This window comes from Phoca vitulina, unplaced genomic scaffold (genome assembly GCF_004348235.1).
Source record: "Phoca vitulina isolate PV1807 unplaced genomic scaffold, GSC_HSeal_1.0 scaffold28, whole genome shotgun sequence".
Classification (NCBI taxonomy): domain Eukaryota; kingdom Metazoa; phylum Chordata; class Mammalia; order Carnivora; family Phocidae; genus Phoca; species Phoca vitulina.
Genome location: NW_022589731.1, coordinates 1,054,123 through 1,072,163, shown reverse-complemented (window position 1 = coordinate 1,072,163; position 18,041 = coordinate 1,054,123). Strand labels below are relative to the sequence as shown.

Genomic DNA, 18,041 nt, shown 5'->3' with positions numbered 1-18,041 from the left:
TAGAAAGGAAAAGCGAAAAAAAAAAAAAATCTCTGCTCAGGCATCGTATCACTCCACTGCATGTGAATGTGTAGAAGGAAGTGAGGTGAATGGGCTTTCACTTCCTGGAAGCTGCTCTTTGGAGCAACTGCGGGCATTTTTAGCCTGCAGAGTACGTGATATTTATCACTTTAGAGGTACCACTCCTAGAGATTTATTGTCTTCTGGATTGTCAGATTTGCCCTTCTTACCAGGTCTCATTTGGAAACAGTTTTTGTGATTCTGTTTCTCTTTATTCTGATTTTGATATAACTGGGAGCTGGCCTATATCTTCTAGTGAGAGGAGAGGAGGGTGTTGTTCATTTACTTCAGGCAGTTAGTTGTCTTTCCCCGCTGTCACTCAAAGACTTCTGGATCATAAACTTCTTTGTTTGAGAATCTGTTAAGTAAATGCTTATGTGAGGGTGTGAGAGAAACAATGAGAAGTTCAGAGATTGGGAAGTTTTAATTTGCTAATTTCTTACCCTTCTAGTGTCTGCCCACTCAGGCTCTGGTAGCTTCAGGGAGCTTATTGAAGGTCTACTAAGTATCTAGTAGAATGTTTTAACATTTCTGATTCTCTTAGATGGTAGGGGAGGAGATATACTTGAGATACCAGAGTGCCTCAGTATAGACTTTAAAAAGCCTTTTATTTCATTCAGGTGACAGACAACATTAGCCAGAACACTATCCTAGAGTATGTAATGATCAACAGCATATTTGAAGCAATTTTACAGGTAGGTCAATTCCCCTGTCACATCTTTCTCTTTTGGGTAAACCACCTCCTCAAATCTTCTCTGCCTGGATTCCTAGGAACTAGGAGTTGGCACTCATTCACTTCTTGTTCTTGTTACAGATACTCTCTCACCCCCCAAGTCGCAGGGAGCATGGGTATGATGCTGTTGTCCTCTTGGCTTTGTTGGTGAACTATAGAAAATATGAGGTAAGTGGGCTCCTAAATGGACAGTTAATAATCTTTCTATAATCTTCCTAAATGTGGCCACTCCTAGGGGATTTTGTTACTTTGTTTAATGTAGAAGACATGTTCCTGGTAAATGGTATAGCCATTTAAAGGAATCCTGTGGTGCGACTTCTAATAAAGTGAGTATCCCTTAATGTAGTGGTTCCCAAACCTAGCTTATTAGCATGACCTAGAACTTTTCAAAAAGAAGAAATTTCTGGGGCGCCTGGGTGGCTCAGTTGGTTAAGCGACTGCCTTCGGCTCAGGTCATGATCCTGGAGTCCCTGGATCGAGTCCCGCATCGGGCTCCCTGCTCGGCAGGGAGTCTGCTTCTCCCTCTGACCCTCCCCCTCTCATGTGCTTGCTCTCTCTCATTCTCTCTCTCTCAAATAAATAAATAAAAAATCTTTAAAAAAAAAAAAAAAAAGAAGAAATTTCTGGGCTTTCATCTGAACACACTGAATCTATCTCTTGGAGGTGGGAACTGGGAGTCTCTTTTTGTTTTTTTCCTTTTGAGTCCCCTGTTGAGTATGATGATTAGCCAGGATTGGGAACCAGTGACCTAATGCATCTGTTTTGAAAGATTGGACTTTTGTATATTGGATTTCCATAATGCGGTCCACTTGTGTAAGTACCACTGTTGGTCTGGGAACTCTTTCTGATTTAAATGGAAAATTGAAGGCAGAGCCTTATCCATATCAGTTCTGGAGTTCTTTTTGTTCCTGAATTAATCAGGGACAGATTTATAGGTTTTTGAGATGAAGAGCAGAACTCAGAGATTTATACTTGGTTTCATGCCTCTACTTGATTCTTCTCAAAAGGGAGAATACACAGAAAAGGAAGGGGGGCCCTCAGGGAAGACCAGGGCACTCACTGGAGATGGCTTTGGAGGAATAGGGAGCATTTGGCACTGAGTCCTGGACACTAGGAGTACTTTACTGAACCCAGAAGTCAGGAGCTGCATTGAGGCAACCTGACTTTCTTCACTTAGCAAGTAGCAGTGCTATGAGAGATGGGCCAGCTGGAGGGAGGCTTTTCATTTCTGATCTTCTGGATCTTTACTTAGAGATTTCTTTCTTTTTTTTTTTTTTTAAAGATTTTATTTATTTATTTGACAGAGAGACAGCGAGAGAGGGAACACAAGCAGGGGGAGTGGGAGAAGGAGAAGCAGGCTTCCCGCGGAGCAGGGAGCCTGATGTGGGACTCGATCCCAGGACCCTGAGATCATGACCTGAGCCGAAGGCAGGCACTTAAGGACTGAGCCACCCAGGCGCCTGGAGATTTTTTTCTTTTTTAAAGATTTTTTTTATATTTAAGTAATCTCTACACCCAATGTGGGGCTCAAACTCACAACCCCGAGATCAAGAGTCGCATGCTGCACTGATTGAGCCAGCCAGGCACCCCCACTTAGTGATTTTTGACATGGTTCCTAGTCAGGTTGAGAGTGATGGGTAACACAAAACCTGGAGCCTATTCTTATAAGGAGAATATGGAAGAAGGGGAGGCTGTGAGAAATATTTAAAGAGGGACTGGAATATGTGGAGCAATGTTAATATGTTATAATTCCCAGGAGCTGATTGCTTTCATTGTCTTGGAGGAACGGACAGATGGTGTGTAGAGCTACTAATAAATATGTAGTTTATCACCAACACCTGTTTTTGTTTTTTTTTTAAGATTTTATTTATTTATTTGACAGTGAGAAAGGGAACACAAGCAGGGGGAGTGTGAGAGGGAGAAGCATGCTTCCCTCTGAGCAGGGAGCCCCATGCGGGGCTCGATCCAAGGACCCTGGGATCACGACCTGAGCCGAAGGCAGATGCTTAACGACAGAGCCACCCAGCTGCCCCACCAACACCTGTTTTACTGGTGATCTGGAGGGGTTGGCATGGTAGCCATTTTGATCTCTGTCATGTGTAATAGCCTCTGAGGTCTTATTACAACAGCAAGAAAAATAGCTGAGGAAAAATGCCGAAGATAGTTAATGAAAGTTGAGTTATATGTGATAGGAAAGCACCATCATTAGTAATGAATATTTTCAGAACATTCTCCTGGTTGCAGGCCACTCTGAGGCAATGGCTTGGTTTCTCTAAATGTGAATTGAGCCCAGCCCAGTAGGACTCTCTGAAATGTCAGCCTGAAAAATTGGACATGGCCAAGGAACTAGAGAAAATCATATTTCTGGAGCGAGGTAGGCATCTCTAGTCTGTCAGAAGCCACAGAAGAATTAATATAGTAGGCAAGGGCAAGCTGGCGGGCATAATTTATCTGGGCTTTGCAGCTTTTGATATAAGTCACTCACCAGAAACCATTAAGGAAGCCTAGTGACCATGGAGCAGGAAGGTTTTTGACAGGAACATGAGGAATTCCAGATGAACATAGTAAAACCAAAAGCTGGTGAAGTTTTATGCAAGCCGGTATGAGAGGGTGTGTGCTGGGCAGAACAGCATTCTAGCTCCCACCACAATCTGTCCCATGACAGATGGGGAAAGTTGTAACCTTTCTAGTAACGTGCAGAGGGCGCCAGAGAGGCTGGGCGCCCACCTAATTCACAGGGAAGGCAAGTTGGACTTAAGGAATGGAAGTGATGGAAAAGATGTCATGTAGTAAATGTAAATAGTTCTTCTTCACCTCAAATAATGCATTCCATTTTCATTATTTTCTCAAGAGATAGAGGAGGCAAAAAAAAGGGGGGGGGCGATGAAAAAGAATAAGTATGGTTTAGAGCCCTGTTAGAGTGATCCTGTGTAGGCTCACTGAGTTTGTAATTCTGTCTTGTGGGTGAAAAGTAGATTGATTTCAGTTTAAAAATGTGACTGACCAACAACAGGTATATAGTGTTAAAGGGAACTCAGTGTCTGGTAGAATAGAAATTTTCACAGCATTAAGATCCTGGCCTTCTAGGTGGGCCCAGTCTCCTATGATGAAGTGACTTGGCCCCCAACTGCTGTCCTGAACATGTTTCCCAGAAATTACAAAATTGTTTATTGTTCAGTTGCAGACTGGTCTTTTTCTTTTTCTTTTTTTTTTTCTAAAGAGCTTTCTTCAAATGTAATAAAAATGTTAAAGTAGAAAATATATAGGTACCAATCATTGAGTCCTTACCATCTGCCAGGTACTATGCTAAGGTTTTTACATGTCTAACTTCATTTAAGTCTCACAGCAACCCCGACAAAGAAAATACCCCATTTTACAGATGAGGAAGTTGAGCTTATTAATAAATGTGCCTATCTTGTCACAATTATAAGTAGAGGAGCTAGAACTCAAACCCTTGCTTTTAGGCATCTTACCTTTTCCTCAATTGCTAACGCATAGGTTGTTCTTGTTAATCAGATGATCCTTATTATTACCTAAAACAGTGGAGTTTTGGGAAGGTGAGTGATCAGGACTTTAAAAAATTATGCTTAGAAACATTGGCCTGCTCCTTCTAGTGTTCTCTTCATCATGGCATTTCTAGGTCGGCCCACTGCTGATTTTCTTTTCTGAGGATCCACTTGCATTCGATCTTGTATGACGTCTGTGGCATCAGCAGGATTTGACTGCTGGTTATAGGAAGCAGTGTGGAGAGCCTTCCTCTGTCAGATCAATTGACAAGCAGAGTGGGTTTTACCTCCTTAGGTTGTGTTGTAGAAAACCTTGTAAACATTTGGGCTGTTAAGAAAGCAAAGCTGTCTCTTTCTCTATTCCCAGTTGACATTCAAAAGATACCCTCAGAAACTTGATTAAATAAGGTCTTACGTCGGGGGTTTCCAAGTCTCTCAGTAATGAGTTTTCTTGGTTGCTGTAAAAACTACCAATATTGTTCCTTGCTTCCCTTGGGTTAGAATTTGTGCCTGATCTAGATGAGGTCTTTCCTTACATCCCATGTGTGGGGTCACTCCCAAGGTGAGTAGGTCATTGGTTCTCATCCCACTGGTAGGAGATGGACCAACTGCTTAACGAATTTAAATGTATGTCCATTTCCATATGCTGACCAGCTGAGATTGGGTCTGGAAAAACTCAAGAAATCTTCCAGTGCTATAAGTGATGGGACAATCATTAAATCCCAGTGTTCTGACCAGATTGTAGTTTGGGTAATTACATCCTTTTTTTCAGTTCCCCTGCAGTGTTATTTGGGTATTAGATCCATAAATGGCCTCTCTGGCTGTTAAGCAGCTGCCACTTTCCACCCCCAAGGTGGCTTTGTTTTACGGGTGGGTGAATCAGTCCTTGCATATAGTTCTTGGAATGGTTAGGGAGCCTTTGGGATGAGACTGTAAGTTAGCAACTTATAAATTTGTGCCTTATGGCAAAGAAGCTTTTATGTTCCTCCCAAGACTGCTGTCCCTATGGACTCAGATTATTGGCAGGATAGGACAAAGTGAGTTTTGTGGAGTGTTCACTTCTTAGAAATAAATAAGATGGAAAGATGGGAGAAGTAGCAGACACAGGCCTGGGCTGATCCAGCCTAGAGGAAAATGCAAGTAGAACAGAACTGGTGTGTGTGTGTGTGTGTTTGGTGATTGCCTATGCACACTGAGAGATTTGCTGGAAATGGGGGAGTTAGCTGGCAGGGTGGGTTGGATCTGGGTATTAGGAGCATCACCACAGAGAAAGCATTTTTGTTAATGCTTTGTTAAATAGCTAATGGGTTCTTAACTAAGTCACACTCATCTTGAGTCTCTTCTTTAACAGTCTGTGAATCCTTATATTGTGAAGTTGTCTATTGTGGATGATGAGGCTACGCTCAATGTGAGTATATGGATCCTTGGGTATTGTTTTAATTACTTGCTTTTGGTGGCCTTACTTTCAGTGGATATTTAGAACAGAGAGTAGAGAGCTGTTGTGTTAATTTCATCTGGCTATAAAGAGGGAATCGGTATTTCATTTTAGAGCATCAGTGTGACTGTTTTATTGTATTTTATCTTCTTGTCATGGAAGGAAGGTTTGAGGGGACATTTGTTGGCTAATCATCATGAAATGGTTATATTTCATGTTATAGTGTGCTGAGGTTGATGATTCTACAGAGTCAATAAGTTACATTCCCAAGAATAAGAAGGCTTAGATGATATATCAAATCAGCATGATGTACACTTAAAATATCTTACAATTTTGTATGTCAGTTATACCTCAATAAAGTTGAAATTAAAAAAAAACAAAAACAAAACAACAAAGCAAGGCTTGTGTGACTAACCGGTGGGAGATCCCTTCTTATAGAACTAGCCAGATGGCATTTACAGCCTGACTTGGTGAAGCTGGAAGATGGAAGATGATCTATATACCTGCTACATATGTCCTTGAAAGTTTGGGAAATAATATCTGATCTCTGACTAAGGGAGGAAGAAGATGGCCAGGTGTCTGCCATCTTGCCCTCTTCATTTTTCTAATTTCACTTGTGAAAAAAAAAGCATACATGATTCATCCTCGTGGCCTGAATTGATCTTTGTGTCATGTTTAGCAGGTTCTAAAGGGGAAGTTGATAAGTCACTTTCACATTTATTGGATGCTTCTTCCTGTTATCCTCCTGTTTTCCTGAGGCCTGAAAGAGTGGTTTGTCTCTATGCCTTCATTTAGTGTGAGACTCATTGTCACTCTTATTCTGACTGTTTTAGAGACATATGAGAGCTTTTTGTTTGAAGATTCTAACTTAGTCTTCTCTTTTGAGGTAAAAATGATCCCAGTGAAATTGTCAGTGATCTGGGCTGGTCCATTTCACCACCCCCCAACCTTGTTACTCTATTAAGTGACATTAAGATAGATCAGGAAAATCTGGACCGTAGGGCTGCAATTAGTGTTTTTCCTGGCCTGGCATTGCCACCAGCCCCTTATTTCATCTGTGCTATCTTTTTTCTTTCTAGGGAATGGGGCTTGTGATTGCTCAGGCTTTATCTGAGTACAACAGGTAAGTCCACTGTTCCAGAAGGGAAGGGATTTTCATTTGAATTGGTTGAGTAGAAAACAGATCTGCTCCAGTGCTTGGATGAACTTCCCTTACCTATCCTAAAAAGGTATTCTTAGGTTTAGCTTCTGGCAGATGTATTTGCTCTAGCTCAGCTTGATGGTCTTAGCAGGGGTTGTGTCTAAGACCAAGGGGAAAGTAGCCACCAGCTTAGTGTCCATCTTTTCTTTAAGCAATTAGGCACATTCTTTTGCAACCTTTGGTATTTTATTGCAGAACATTTTAACTAGTTTTCCAGCCACAAGCAGGCTCTTCCATTTAGCCCCATGTATCCTACAAATACAATTTTCTCTGTAAAAAAAGTTGCGAAGCACCACATTTTGTACACTTAAAAATAAATAAAAAGAGAAAACATACTGAATTAGCTCTAGTTTGATGGATGCTTCTTTTTCATCAGGAATCGACTGCCACTTCCCTGAGTCCCTGTCTTTTCTGGGTCTCTCTTCATCAATGCTTGCTTTCCCTCTTGTTTTGGATGAGGAAGGTATCTGGTATTCAGTGAATGGAAACCAGAAATGTTCCTAATCCTGGCAAGGGCCAGGCATTATCTTGCTTGCATTTCTTCAGACTTTGCTCACACACAATTGGATATGGAATTTCAAATCTGCCCCATCTCCACAAATAGTATAGCTCACAGATTTCCCTCCTCTTCCTTCAAAAACAAACAAGATTTTCACTGTTACAGTCTGAAAGTAATTTCACTGTTACACTTTTCAAGTAATAGTCTGTTTGGGAAATAACTGGATCAGCCATATGTTAGAGCAGTTTCACACGTTTGCAGCTTGCTGTTCGGAGTCTTTCCCAAAGTAGCCAGGCATTTTGATACACGCTGCCTCAAGAGCAGATGCGTGCCTCTTAGCTTGCAGGGGAAACTGCTGTGGCTAGATTGTCATAATGCTTTTGTTTTCTGGAGTCAGTGAATTCTCTGAGTGCCCTGCCCTGATTACCTAGAATGCCAAGGACAAAGACATACTTGATAAGTAATACTAAAGTTGAATTTAGTTATTTTTGTTCAGGCAGTATAAAGACAAGGAAGAAGAACACCAGAGTGGTTTTTTCTCTGCTTTAACAAATATGGTAAGTCCAACTTGTTTTTTCTGTCCTGCTAGGAATGTAAGAGGTCTGTAGGGGTAGACAAATTTGGACTCAGAAGTTCAAATGTTTGAGATGATGGCATGATGAGGGGAGAGTGTCTCAGAGCAGATTTTTTTGAGAGCTCTGTCTCTTTTATTGATTTCCAAACCCAAGTGAGATAGGGAGAGGAGAGCTCTGATTGCTCTGGGACTGATTTTTTCAAATTAATTAATTCAGTTTTTTAAAGGCTAAAAAAGCGTACATATTAAGTCAGACTTTTGTCTCCTGAAGAGCTGGCTGTGTTTGAGGATTGACCCTGCAGAATATTGATTGACTAGGTAGGAGAATTTAGATCTGAGTGTAGACCCGAGTACTCCTTGGCTGTCTGCTATGGCCACTTGATTCCTCATAGCTGGTCCTGGAGTCAAGGGATCGATGCAAAGGATTTGAGCTACTCCTCTAAAGATTTAATGGACTGAGAGGTCCATAGTTCAGGAAAGTTATTGGTCCAGTTTGCAAGACTTCTGAACAAGGTTTCTCAACCTTGACACCGTAGACATTTTGGGCCAGGTAACCTGGGACTAATTTTTTTTTTTTAAAGATTTTATTTATTTGACAGAGAGAGACACAGCGAGAGAAGGAACACAAGCAGGGGGAGTTTGAGAGGGAGAAGCAGGCTCCCCGCGGAGCAGGGAGCCCGATGCGGGGCTCGATCCCAGGACCCTGGGATCATGACCTGAGCCGAAGGCAGACACTTAACGACTGAGCCACCCAGGCGCCCCTGGGACTAATTTTTAAGAGATAAATCTAGTAGGTCTTAGAATCTGGGCAGATTCAGAAAGTCTTTTTTCTTGGACATTAGTATTCAAGTAATCAGCTGTAGGGCAAGACAGTTTTTGAGTTCATTGCAAAAAAACAGCTATCCCTCTACCCCCGAGAAAGGCAATTATTCTCCCCAGTGCCTATGTCTTCTTCCCTTCTTTCTCAGAGCTTACTCTGAGAAAAGGATTTGCTGAGCTCTGTAACTCTGAAGCATAAATGAGTAAAGTCTCTCAGAGTTCAGAGCAATATGAGTGCTGTGTTGATATTTGGTTAAATGAATTGGATATAATATTACTGCTCCAGGGATCCTTGCCTTTTAGCCAGGAAGAAAAAGTTTTGTGCTAAAGAAAGGAAGTTCCAGCTGCATAGTTTGGGACATCAGTAGGCAGATGGAAAGGTATTTTTAGAGGGATGGGCATCTTTCTCAGTGCCTCTGACATCACACATACTGGAGGCAACCTATTCCGTTTACTTACGTGGCTCCCCTGCCTGTGACACAAACTAAAGATTTTGTTAAAGATGGACAGTGGGTCTCCATAGACATTTCTGGTCTGAAACTCAAATATCCCTCTGAAGACGGCTTATGTTGGATATGAAATCAGTGTGCTTTCTGTGGTACTCTTCATGAGTTAGTTTCTGACTTTAAGCAACTTTTAAGAAAGATGCTGAGTGATGAAGAGGTCTAGGTTAACATTTATTTGCTGTCAGTGATTACTAAACTTATACATTGAAAAGGAGAGCTGGACAAAAGTCCTGATTGTTCTTTTTTTTAAAGATTTTATTTGTCAGAGAGAGAGAGAGAGCGGGCATGAGCAGGGGGAGGGGCAGGCAGAGGGAGAAGCAGGCTCCCTGCTGAGCAAGGAGCCCGATGCAGGACTCTTAAGTCCCAGGACACTGGGATCATGACCTGAGCCAAAGGCAGATGCTTAACTGACTGAGCCACCCAGGAGCCCCCTGATTTTTTTTTTTTTTTTAAAGATTTTATTTATTTGAGAGAGAGGGAGAGCACAAGCAGGGGGAGCGGCAGGCAGAGGGAGAAGCAGCTCCCTGCTGAGCAAGGAGCCCGATGTGGGACTTGGTCCCAGGACCCTGGGATCCTGACCTGAGCTGAAGGCAGACGCTTAACTGACTGCACCACCCAGGCGTCCCCCGATTGTTCTTTTTTAAGGCCCTTTATGGAGAGACAATTCAGTGGATTTCTCGTTATTTCAGTATTTTATTACTTGTGATTATTTGAAGATCTTGAAAGTGAGCTGGTTTTGGTCTGTATGACTGGTGGGCCAGAGTTCCACGTTCCCTCAGTATGCACGCCACTTATTTTTTCACTGATCAAAGGCTTCGCGTAAGCACAGAGCTCCTCTCACATTTCCCTGCTATAAGTCTGCAATGCCTCTTTTCTTCCACAGGTGGGCAGCATGTTCATAGCAGATGCCCATGAGAAAATCTCAGTACAGTAAGTGCCTGGAATTCTTGTGCAGTGACCTGAACTTTAGTGTGAGCTCTCTGGCTGGATATGAGTGTGAAACGTTACCTCTTGCTAATCTTTTACAGATTCAAACTTTTATGGTGATTTATCAAATGTTTCTTGGGTTTTAAACAAGAATGGACCCTTAGAAACCACTACTTTGGTCATGTCTGTTGAGCCCTGAGAAGCCGATAAATGGTTCCCAGCTGTCTCTGGACTGAAATGCAAGAGGGTTGGGTGTCTGAGCCAGTTAAGGACTTAACTAGATTGGGGTGGAAAAGTGAGAGGGAAAATAGGGAATGAAGTAGATAAGAACTAGTTCTAAGGAATTAAGTTAACGCCCTGACTCCTTCCGTATATACCCTTTATATAAACCCAACAACGAAATAAAGGGAGCATTAGAAATGCAAAGGGACTGATAATGAGGAGCTGGGTGAAATTGTATCTTGATGGTCATACTGTTTTAACTCTTCCACTATAAGAGCCTCTCCAATTTGTTCTCTTTTCTTCTTTAGAACCAATGAGGCCATCCTTCTGGCACTTTATGAAGCTGTTCATTTAAATCGTAACTTCATCACAGTGTTAGCCCAGGTTGGTTATGTTAAAAACTCCAGTGCTTCTCCCTGAATTTCATACAGATTGACTCCATTGAGAACCCTATCTGGCTGTGCCTATTTAGATCTTGGTTTGTATTGGTAAGTGGTAGCACCAGAGGTGCATCAGTTGTCTTTGCGGCAGGCTGTCCTCAGATATGTATGTTTCCATCTGGTGCTGAAGTGGGTCTGATAACATGCAAGGGAATGGCTTTGACCAGTTTACTATTCTTTTGCCCAGTTTCCCAATTCTCTTAACCCAAATGAATGGAGATTATTTTGAGTGGAGATTACTTCATTTTGCTCACTGGCAGTCCCTTGGTATTATCTGCCCATATGGATTTTTATGTCAGGCTTTCTGCTTTCTAAAACCACTGTGGAATTACAACTAGAGATAAAATAGGCCAAATCACTTGTCTTATTATTTCACTAATTTCCAGAGAAGAAAAGTAAAAAATATCTTGTCTAACATGAGGCTAGCTGTTAACAACAACAACAGAATGATCTACAAATATTGAAAGCAGGAAGTCCTAGAATACCGAGTGCTGGGTCACTTGCCCAGCTTGGGATATCCTGAGTAGTTGGTAGAGAAGGGGACTCGCACAGGTTGAGAACTCAAGTGCTGTCCATGAAAGCCGTCTTTAAAAATTGATAAAGTGTTTTTATCTTAAAGTCAGAGGGTTTAAAATATGTATGTAGGTTTCTTTTAAAAGAACATTTGCTTATGCTTTTTTCTCTAAGGGCAGTTGTGTATGGAATCACTGAGTTTTAACAAAAAAATGAGGTCATGCTTAAAAGGTAGTGTGCTTGTTTAGGGTCTGCCTAGGAGGACACTTATTTATCAAGACTGAGAACATGAGAGATTTTATCCACTATTCTCATTCTGTTTGTCTGCTCTCTGGATTCTGTAGCTGATTTTAAAGGAGGGGTAAGAGAGTTAAAAGGCTGAGAAAGCTGTTGGGGAAGAGAAGGGAGTAGCCACCACTCAGCTTAATTCTTTTTTTTTTTTTTAAGATTTTATTTATTTAATTGACAGAGAGAGAGAAAGCGAGAGCAGGAACACAAGCAGGGGGAGTGGGAGAGGGAGAAGCAGGCTTCCTGCTGAGCAGGGAGCCCGATGCGGGGCTTGATCCCAGGACCATGGGATCATGACCCGAGCCGAAGGCAGTCGCCCAACCAACTGAGACACCCAGGCACCCCTCAGCTTAATTCTTAAGAGCTGATGTGACAGAGATGGCTGAGGAAGGTCAGGAACAGAGGAGTTGTCTGTTTTGGTCCCAGTGGATGTCTCCCCCATGTCTCTGCTTCCACCCTACATACTCTTGTTGGTTGTGGAATAGGGAGGCTGCTGTCTGCATAGCTCTTTTTATAGCACTTCTTATCCACTTGCCTTGCCTGTACTTACTAGTCAACTGTGTGGTCATCAGAACAGTCTGTAGATGTGTTTTGGTTGATCTGATGAGAGTAGTCCTTGCCCAGGTTCAGATAGGACTGCAGATGCCCTTTTTTTGGTAGAATAATCTCTATTTGTTCACCCCAGTTTTTTATTTGCATGGTTCTGCAGAAAAACTTATGTAATGGAAACTTACTTGCTTAAAAAAACTAGCCCACAGAGCTTCTTATTAGAGGTTAGTAAGCATCAACAGGAATCAGGTTCTCAAGGGAACTCAATGTAGAAGCAGTCCCTCCTTAGTGAGCATTCCATCTAATTATGAGGCCAGGAATACCAGAAAGGATATTATGGAGAGGATACTCAGAACTGGGTTATGTCTTTTCTTGCCTGCTTCTGTTCTCTTTCAGAGTCATCCAGAAATGGGCTTGGTGACAACCCCTGTCAGTCCTGCTCCTACAACCCCAGCCACACCACTTGGGACCACACCGCCCTCCTCTGATGGTAAGCCCACCACCTCTTGTTTTCTTGACTAATATGATCGTGAATCTTTCAGGGTGAGCATAGCTGTCTTGAACAAAGAACACAGCTGTTGATTTCTTTCAGCTAAGAAATTGTTCTGAGGTGCTGTCCTTCAGGACTTCTAAAGCTCCAAAGGAAGCTTGGGAAAAGAAAGTCAAGTGTTTTTCCTGTGTAAGAAGCTACATAACTCTAACTTGTCCTCAGGGAATGGTTGTAGAATCATGGGGTGCTAGATCTGAAAGGGACCTCTGAGGTCAGGAATGCCTTTCCTGCCAAACTCTCAGGGTACTTGTGAGGCTCTGATGAGATATTTTATGAATATCTCTCTGAAATAAAAATAAGATAGTAATATTATCTCATGTTACCATTGCCCAGATGAGGGAATTGAGGCCAGAGAAATAAGTGGATCGCCTCATGTTAGTGAAAATTGAGACTAAGAACCAGGACATGGGTCAGGACAAGGACCATGTCTGTTTTGTTCACTCCTGTCTATCCAGCGTAGTGCCTGGCATGGTCACTGCTTAATAAATATTTGTTGAGTACTTGGAAGAGAAAGTGAACCTGGGATTTTACTCACTGGTATGTATCTGCCAGCACTTCCAGTGGGAAAACAGTAAGCTTTGAGTGTATTGTAATTGAGAATTTGGTATTTAAGACTTCTCCCTCTGAAACACACCTACCCACCCACACAGAATTTCTACTTTATAAGTTTTATGGCTGGGACTTAAGAAAAAGATAACAGGAAAGAAAGTACGAATTTTCCCCAGTGAAGTTTGTCATCTAACTGTGTTTGATAGAGTATATGAACCTAACAATAATCTTTGTTAGTACTTGATGTTTTGCCTAAAATGTTGACTGAATTTTGGGTAAAGATGTAGAGGAAATCTAACTTCGATCCTTTTTCTGTGCCTCTCTCTGTCTGTGAAGTGACCTTCTTCAATCTGCCCTTTCTCCTTGACATTTTTGTCTGGCACCTGTGGCAGTAGCATTTGAAAGCAGTGAAAGTGATGTTGGTACAGAAGCGAGTCAGGGAGGTGCCATTGATTTTCAAGTCTATGTAGCAGATTGGATCCATTTAGAACTGAAAGTCAAATTCCAAAATACCTTAATGAGAAGGAGCAAGTAGTAAGGACTGCCTATTTGTCTCTGCTTTTTCAGGTCACTGAAAAATCCAATAGAAATACTGTTCTTTCTCTTTAAGGATGAAGCCTGCCTGGTTACCATGGCTATCAAAAGCCATATATATATATCTATATATCTATATATCTATATATCTGAGTCCCATGTGATGTTGGGGTTTGGACGCTTCAGAGAACTGCCTTTCAAACTGTTCATTGTGAACACTTCCACCCACACACTTGATTATGCAATGGCAGGATTTGTGCTTACTTACCTACAACTAGTGAGCTTTTATTTTTTCTAGTGGGAAGATGGAGTCAGCCCACTTTCAAATGACTATCTCCCTTGACAGAGGCTGCTAGGAAGAATTATGAAGCCAAAGATCAAGGAATAACTCTTCTTTAGGAAGGAGATTTTAATTTGTGAGGGATTTTATTCTATTTCTTCTGTTTTATTCTTTTTCTTCTCCCCTAATTAATTTCTTTTTAGTAGGGATCCTAAACATTATAACTTTTTTTTCAGGTTTTGGTTTTTAATTATGTATAGTGGTGCTCAGTGGCCCAGTTTGATTTAAAGGTATGTCACTGGAACCATTATTTTTAAAAGCCAGCAGTTTAGATGTAACATTTGTTCTCAGCTCAGACTTGACATTTGACAACTCAGCCTTGGCATGAGAGGACTTTCTGGTAAACTAAAAATACATATACTTCTATATTTCTACATATTATATAAGACAGTTTTCCAGTTACTGCTGTGTGTGAGTAGGAAAAAAGTTCCACTTACCAGTTAGATGCCTCTTTGTATTGGACAAAGGAAGGATTATGGGCTCTGAGCTTCAAAATAGGCTGGAGTTTGAATTGGTAGTCTCAGGTCATTAACCCATAGTATGAATTAAGACCTTTTGGTATTTCAACATAAAAATACATTTGTCTTTTATTAGTTTTGGGGGGCTGAACTGTTGGAAAACAGCCAGGGATTGGGCATGCTAATTTCTTCTCATAAGGCTTTTTGTTGTGCTTGTTGTGTGTTTGGAACCATTATATGCAAATGTTTCCCATTGTTAATAAATGTTCTCAGCATACATCGTAATAACTCCAGAGGGATCCATTATGGTTATGAATACATATTATGAATAATATCCCAAACTCAAGTGAGTCTTCTATAGGTGAAAATACAGCAGAAAGCTGTAGATTCTCTAGCTTGTCTGAGCCAGCATGAGTCTCCTTTTGCTTTTATATTATGTCCTAGTGTAAAAACAGTTAACAAGATGTGTAAGTCTAATTTAAAGTCTTAGAAGCTTGAAAAATCTACATTAAGACTGTTCTGGGGGCTCCTGGCTGGCTGTCGGTCGTGAGTTCAAGCCCCATGTTGGGTGTGGAGGGAAAAAAAAAAAGAAATAAAAAGACTGTTCTTTGTGGGTCCCAGCCCTGGTTTGGTCCCTCATTGTTTATTAGGAGTGTGGCACAGAGAGTGGGGACAAGGGGTAGTTTCTCTTAGAAATAGCAAGCAGTTGGGTAAATAAAACTCAGTTTCCAAGCTGTCCCAATCAGTAATATCCACCTGTTTTCAGTCTGGTATTCTTTTTCAGGTTCCCTTTCAGGGGTGAAGGGATTAAGGAGTAGAATTTGAATATAGTTCTGCCTTAACTTTTTTCCATTCCATCTTGGGTATTTCCAGCCTAAAGGCTTTTTCTCAAAACGGAGCAAGATTTCTCCTTATTAGGAATGAATTGTCATTTATTTTAAGCAGGAGACTCATCAAAGCAAGGCTCATTTATATTCAATACAGATCTTTCCCTTAGGTACAAATCAGAGTGCCTTCAGAAGGGCCCTGAACACTTTTGGGTTACTTGAGGCTAGAAGTGGAATCAAAAGACCCTTCTTAGGATGCTGGGAGGAAAGCACTATTCCTGGAGACTAGCCCTTCTAGATTATGAGAAGGGTATTGGCCTTAATCTTGGGAGTAGGAAGGGCTCTAGAGGTCTAGGAACAGTAGTTAAGGGTTTTATGATAAGCATTTGGTCCTCCCTCTTTTGTGAAAAAGTTTATTTAGTGATTTCCTTGCCTGCTGGCAAATTGGCTATGTAGGTAGAAGTGTTAGATGGAATATGTTGTAGGCTAAGTGCATTTCATCTGTTCTATTCCAGTTATAAGTTCTGTGGAACTCCCACTGGATGCAGATGTACAGACCAGTAATCTACTGATAACCTTCTTGAAGTATAGCTCGATTGTCATGCAGGACACCAAAGGTAAGTCATGCTACTTTGGGGGCTCAGGAAGCAGGGGGTATGGCAGCAGCTACTTAGCTAGAATCAAGGAGCAGCATTAATACCTTGAAGCTTGGACAGGATGAACCACTGGGGCATCCTGTACAGGGCAATGGTCCTGATTACTGGAAAACAGGGATTTCTCACTGCCAGATGGCAATTAGGTGGTGTTGGGAAAACCTGGAGCTGGAGGGGTAGTACTTCAAAAATAGAACAGGAAAAAAAATTGGTCTCTACAAAAACTAGCAAGTCATTTTAGCAGATTTTGGTAAGTAGATGCAAACTCTTTTGTGTGGGAAGTGGGGGGATTAGCACACTTCAGGGAATTCCCTTTTGAGGACAAGAACTGGAAGCATCAGCTTGTGAGAATTCTTGGACTGTTGTACCAACCACAGTAGGAAGAGGTGAGATTAAGAGGGACAGTGTTCCTTAACACTTAAAATAGAAGTGTCAGTACCCATCCAGAGATGCAGAGTGGAAGTGGGAGAGGACTGGTTGTTGGAAAAGTTTGAGTTTATTGTCTCTGGTTTCCTGTTCTTCATCTGTTTATGATCTTTCTGTGATCTTTTAATTGATGGTAGGGAAGGGGAATACTTGGGCTAGGTGTGAGAAGGGATTGGGAGGAAACCCAGCAGATTCTATCCAGTATATAATTCAGTCCATTGGGAGCTACAGAGATGGTGAACCTCTGAGACTTGGCAAGTGAGATCTGATAGGTGAGGATGGCAAGACTCTTGTGTATCTGTGTTACCTGAGGCTTTTGCTTCTCCTTTGTGGAGGGGGGTAACCTCTTTCTTTCTCCAGAAATGTCACAGCAACCACAGAAGAGAGAGACTGTATAGATGTGACCCTGCAAGTTAACTTGTAGCTTTGCTTCATATAACACAGTGAATGGAGGCCCTTGGAACTTACTTCTAACTTTAATGATCATATAAAGCTGTTTGTGCTGGTCACTTTGTCATACATAAAATGGAAGGCAAAACTGAGGGCAGATTAATTGTAGTATGGGCGGTCTCAGGCTGTCTCTCTAAACTCAGGCTCAGTTAGGTCTTTGCCGACAGGCAGCCTAAATATGGCAAGGGGCAGGGTTAGGTACTATGAAGAATTAATTTCAAAAATGGCTCCTGTGAGACTGAGGGAGTGCAGAGAGGGAAAAAAATGGCTCCTGGGTGGCTATGTTGGCCCAGCTGTCTTGCTTTTAAGCCCCTGACCTTCTGCATGCCCTGACTAACAGGATTTCATTATGATTTTAGGAGCAAATAGAAGCAACTTTTTCTTGGCTCTGCTCTGTCCCCATGCCCCAGATATTAGCTTTTTCTTAATTATATATTTATCATTTGATACCTATAAAAAGATACTTCTAATATATATAAATATTAAATTATAAAGTTTTTTAGTAAGTATAATAAATAGCATGAGTTATAAAGTGTAATATAAAATGAACATGTGAACCTACCATTCAGCTGAAGAAATATTAATGGTGTTGAAGCTACCTGTGTGTCCCCTACCCAGTCGTTCCTCTCTTATCCAGTCTGCAGAATTTTATCATTCCCTTGATTCAATCAGCTCTGCTTTCAAAGCCTTTTTTTCTTCTGACTCGGGTGTTGTCACCTTGGAGGAGTATCTGCTCAATCTTTAAAATAGACATTAGGCAAAAATATTTAAAAAAATGTATGTATACCTATGCATAAATTTTAAAGTCGATTCACCAAAATCTTTTTTTTTTTTTTTTTTTTAAGATTTTATTTATTTATTTGAGAGAGAGAGAATGAGAGAGAGCGAGTACATGAGAGGGGGGAGGGTCAGAGGGAGAAGCAGACTCCCCGCTGAGCAGGGAGCCCGATGCGGGACTCGATCCAGGGACTCCAGGATCATG

The 18,041-nt window shown here is 41.4% G+C and overlaps 1 protein-coding gene across 4 annotated transcripts in view; it reads left to right on the top strand.

Moving 5' to 3' along the window:
- ARMH3 (armadillo like helical domain containing 3) overlaps positions 1-18,041 on the top strand; it is a 179,057-nt gene that overhangs the window by 24,174 nt on the left and 136,842 nt on the right. For all 4 annotated transcript variants that reach the window (XM_032422950.1, XM_032422949.1, XM_032422948.1 and 1 more), the window contains 9 exons: positions 681-755; positions 875-961; positions 5,651-5,707; positions 6,814-6,857; positions 7,931-7,991; positions 10,217-10,263; positions 10,791-10,866; positions 12,669-12,762; positions 16,046-16,147. In XM_032422950.1, the coding sequence (XP_032278841.1) occupies positions 681-755; positions 875-961; positions 5,651-5,707; positions 6,814-6,857; positions 7,931-7,991; positions 10,217-10,263; positions 10,791-10,866; positions 12,669-12,762; positions 16,046-16,147 (643 nt within the window). The remainder of the gene's footprint in view (positions 1-680; positions 756-874; positions 962-5,650; positions 5,708-6,813; positions 6,858-7,930; positions 7,992-10,216; positions 10,264-10,790; positions 10,867-12,668; positions 12,763-16,045; positions 16,148-18,041) is intronic.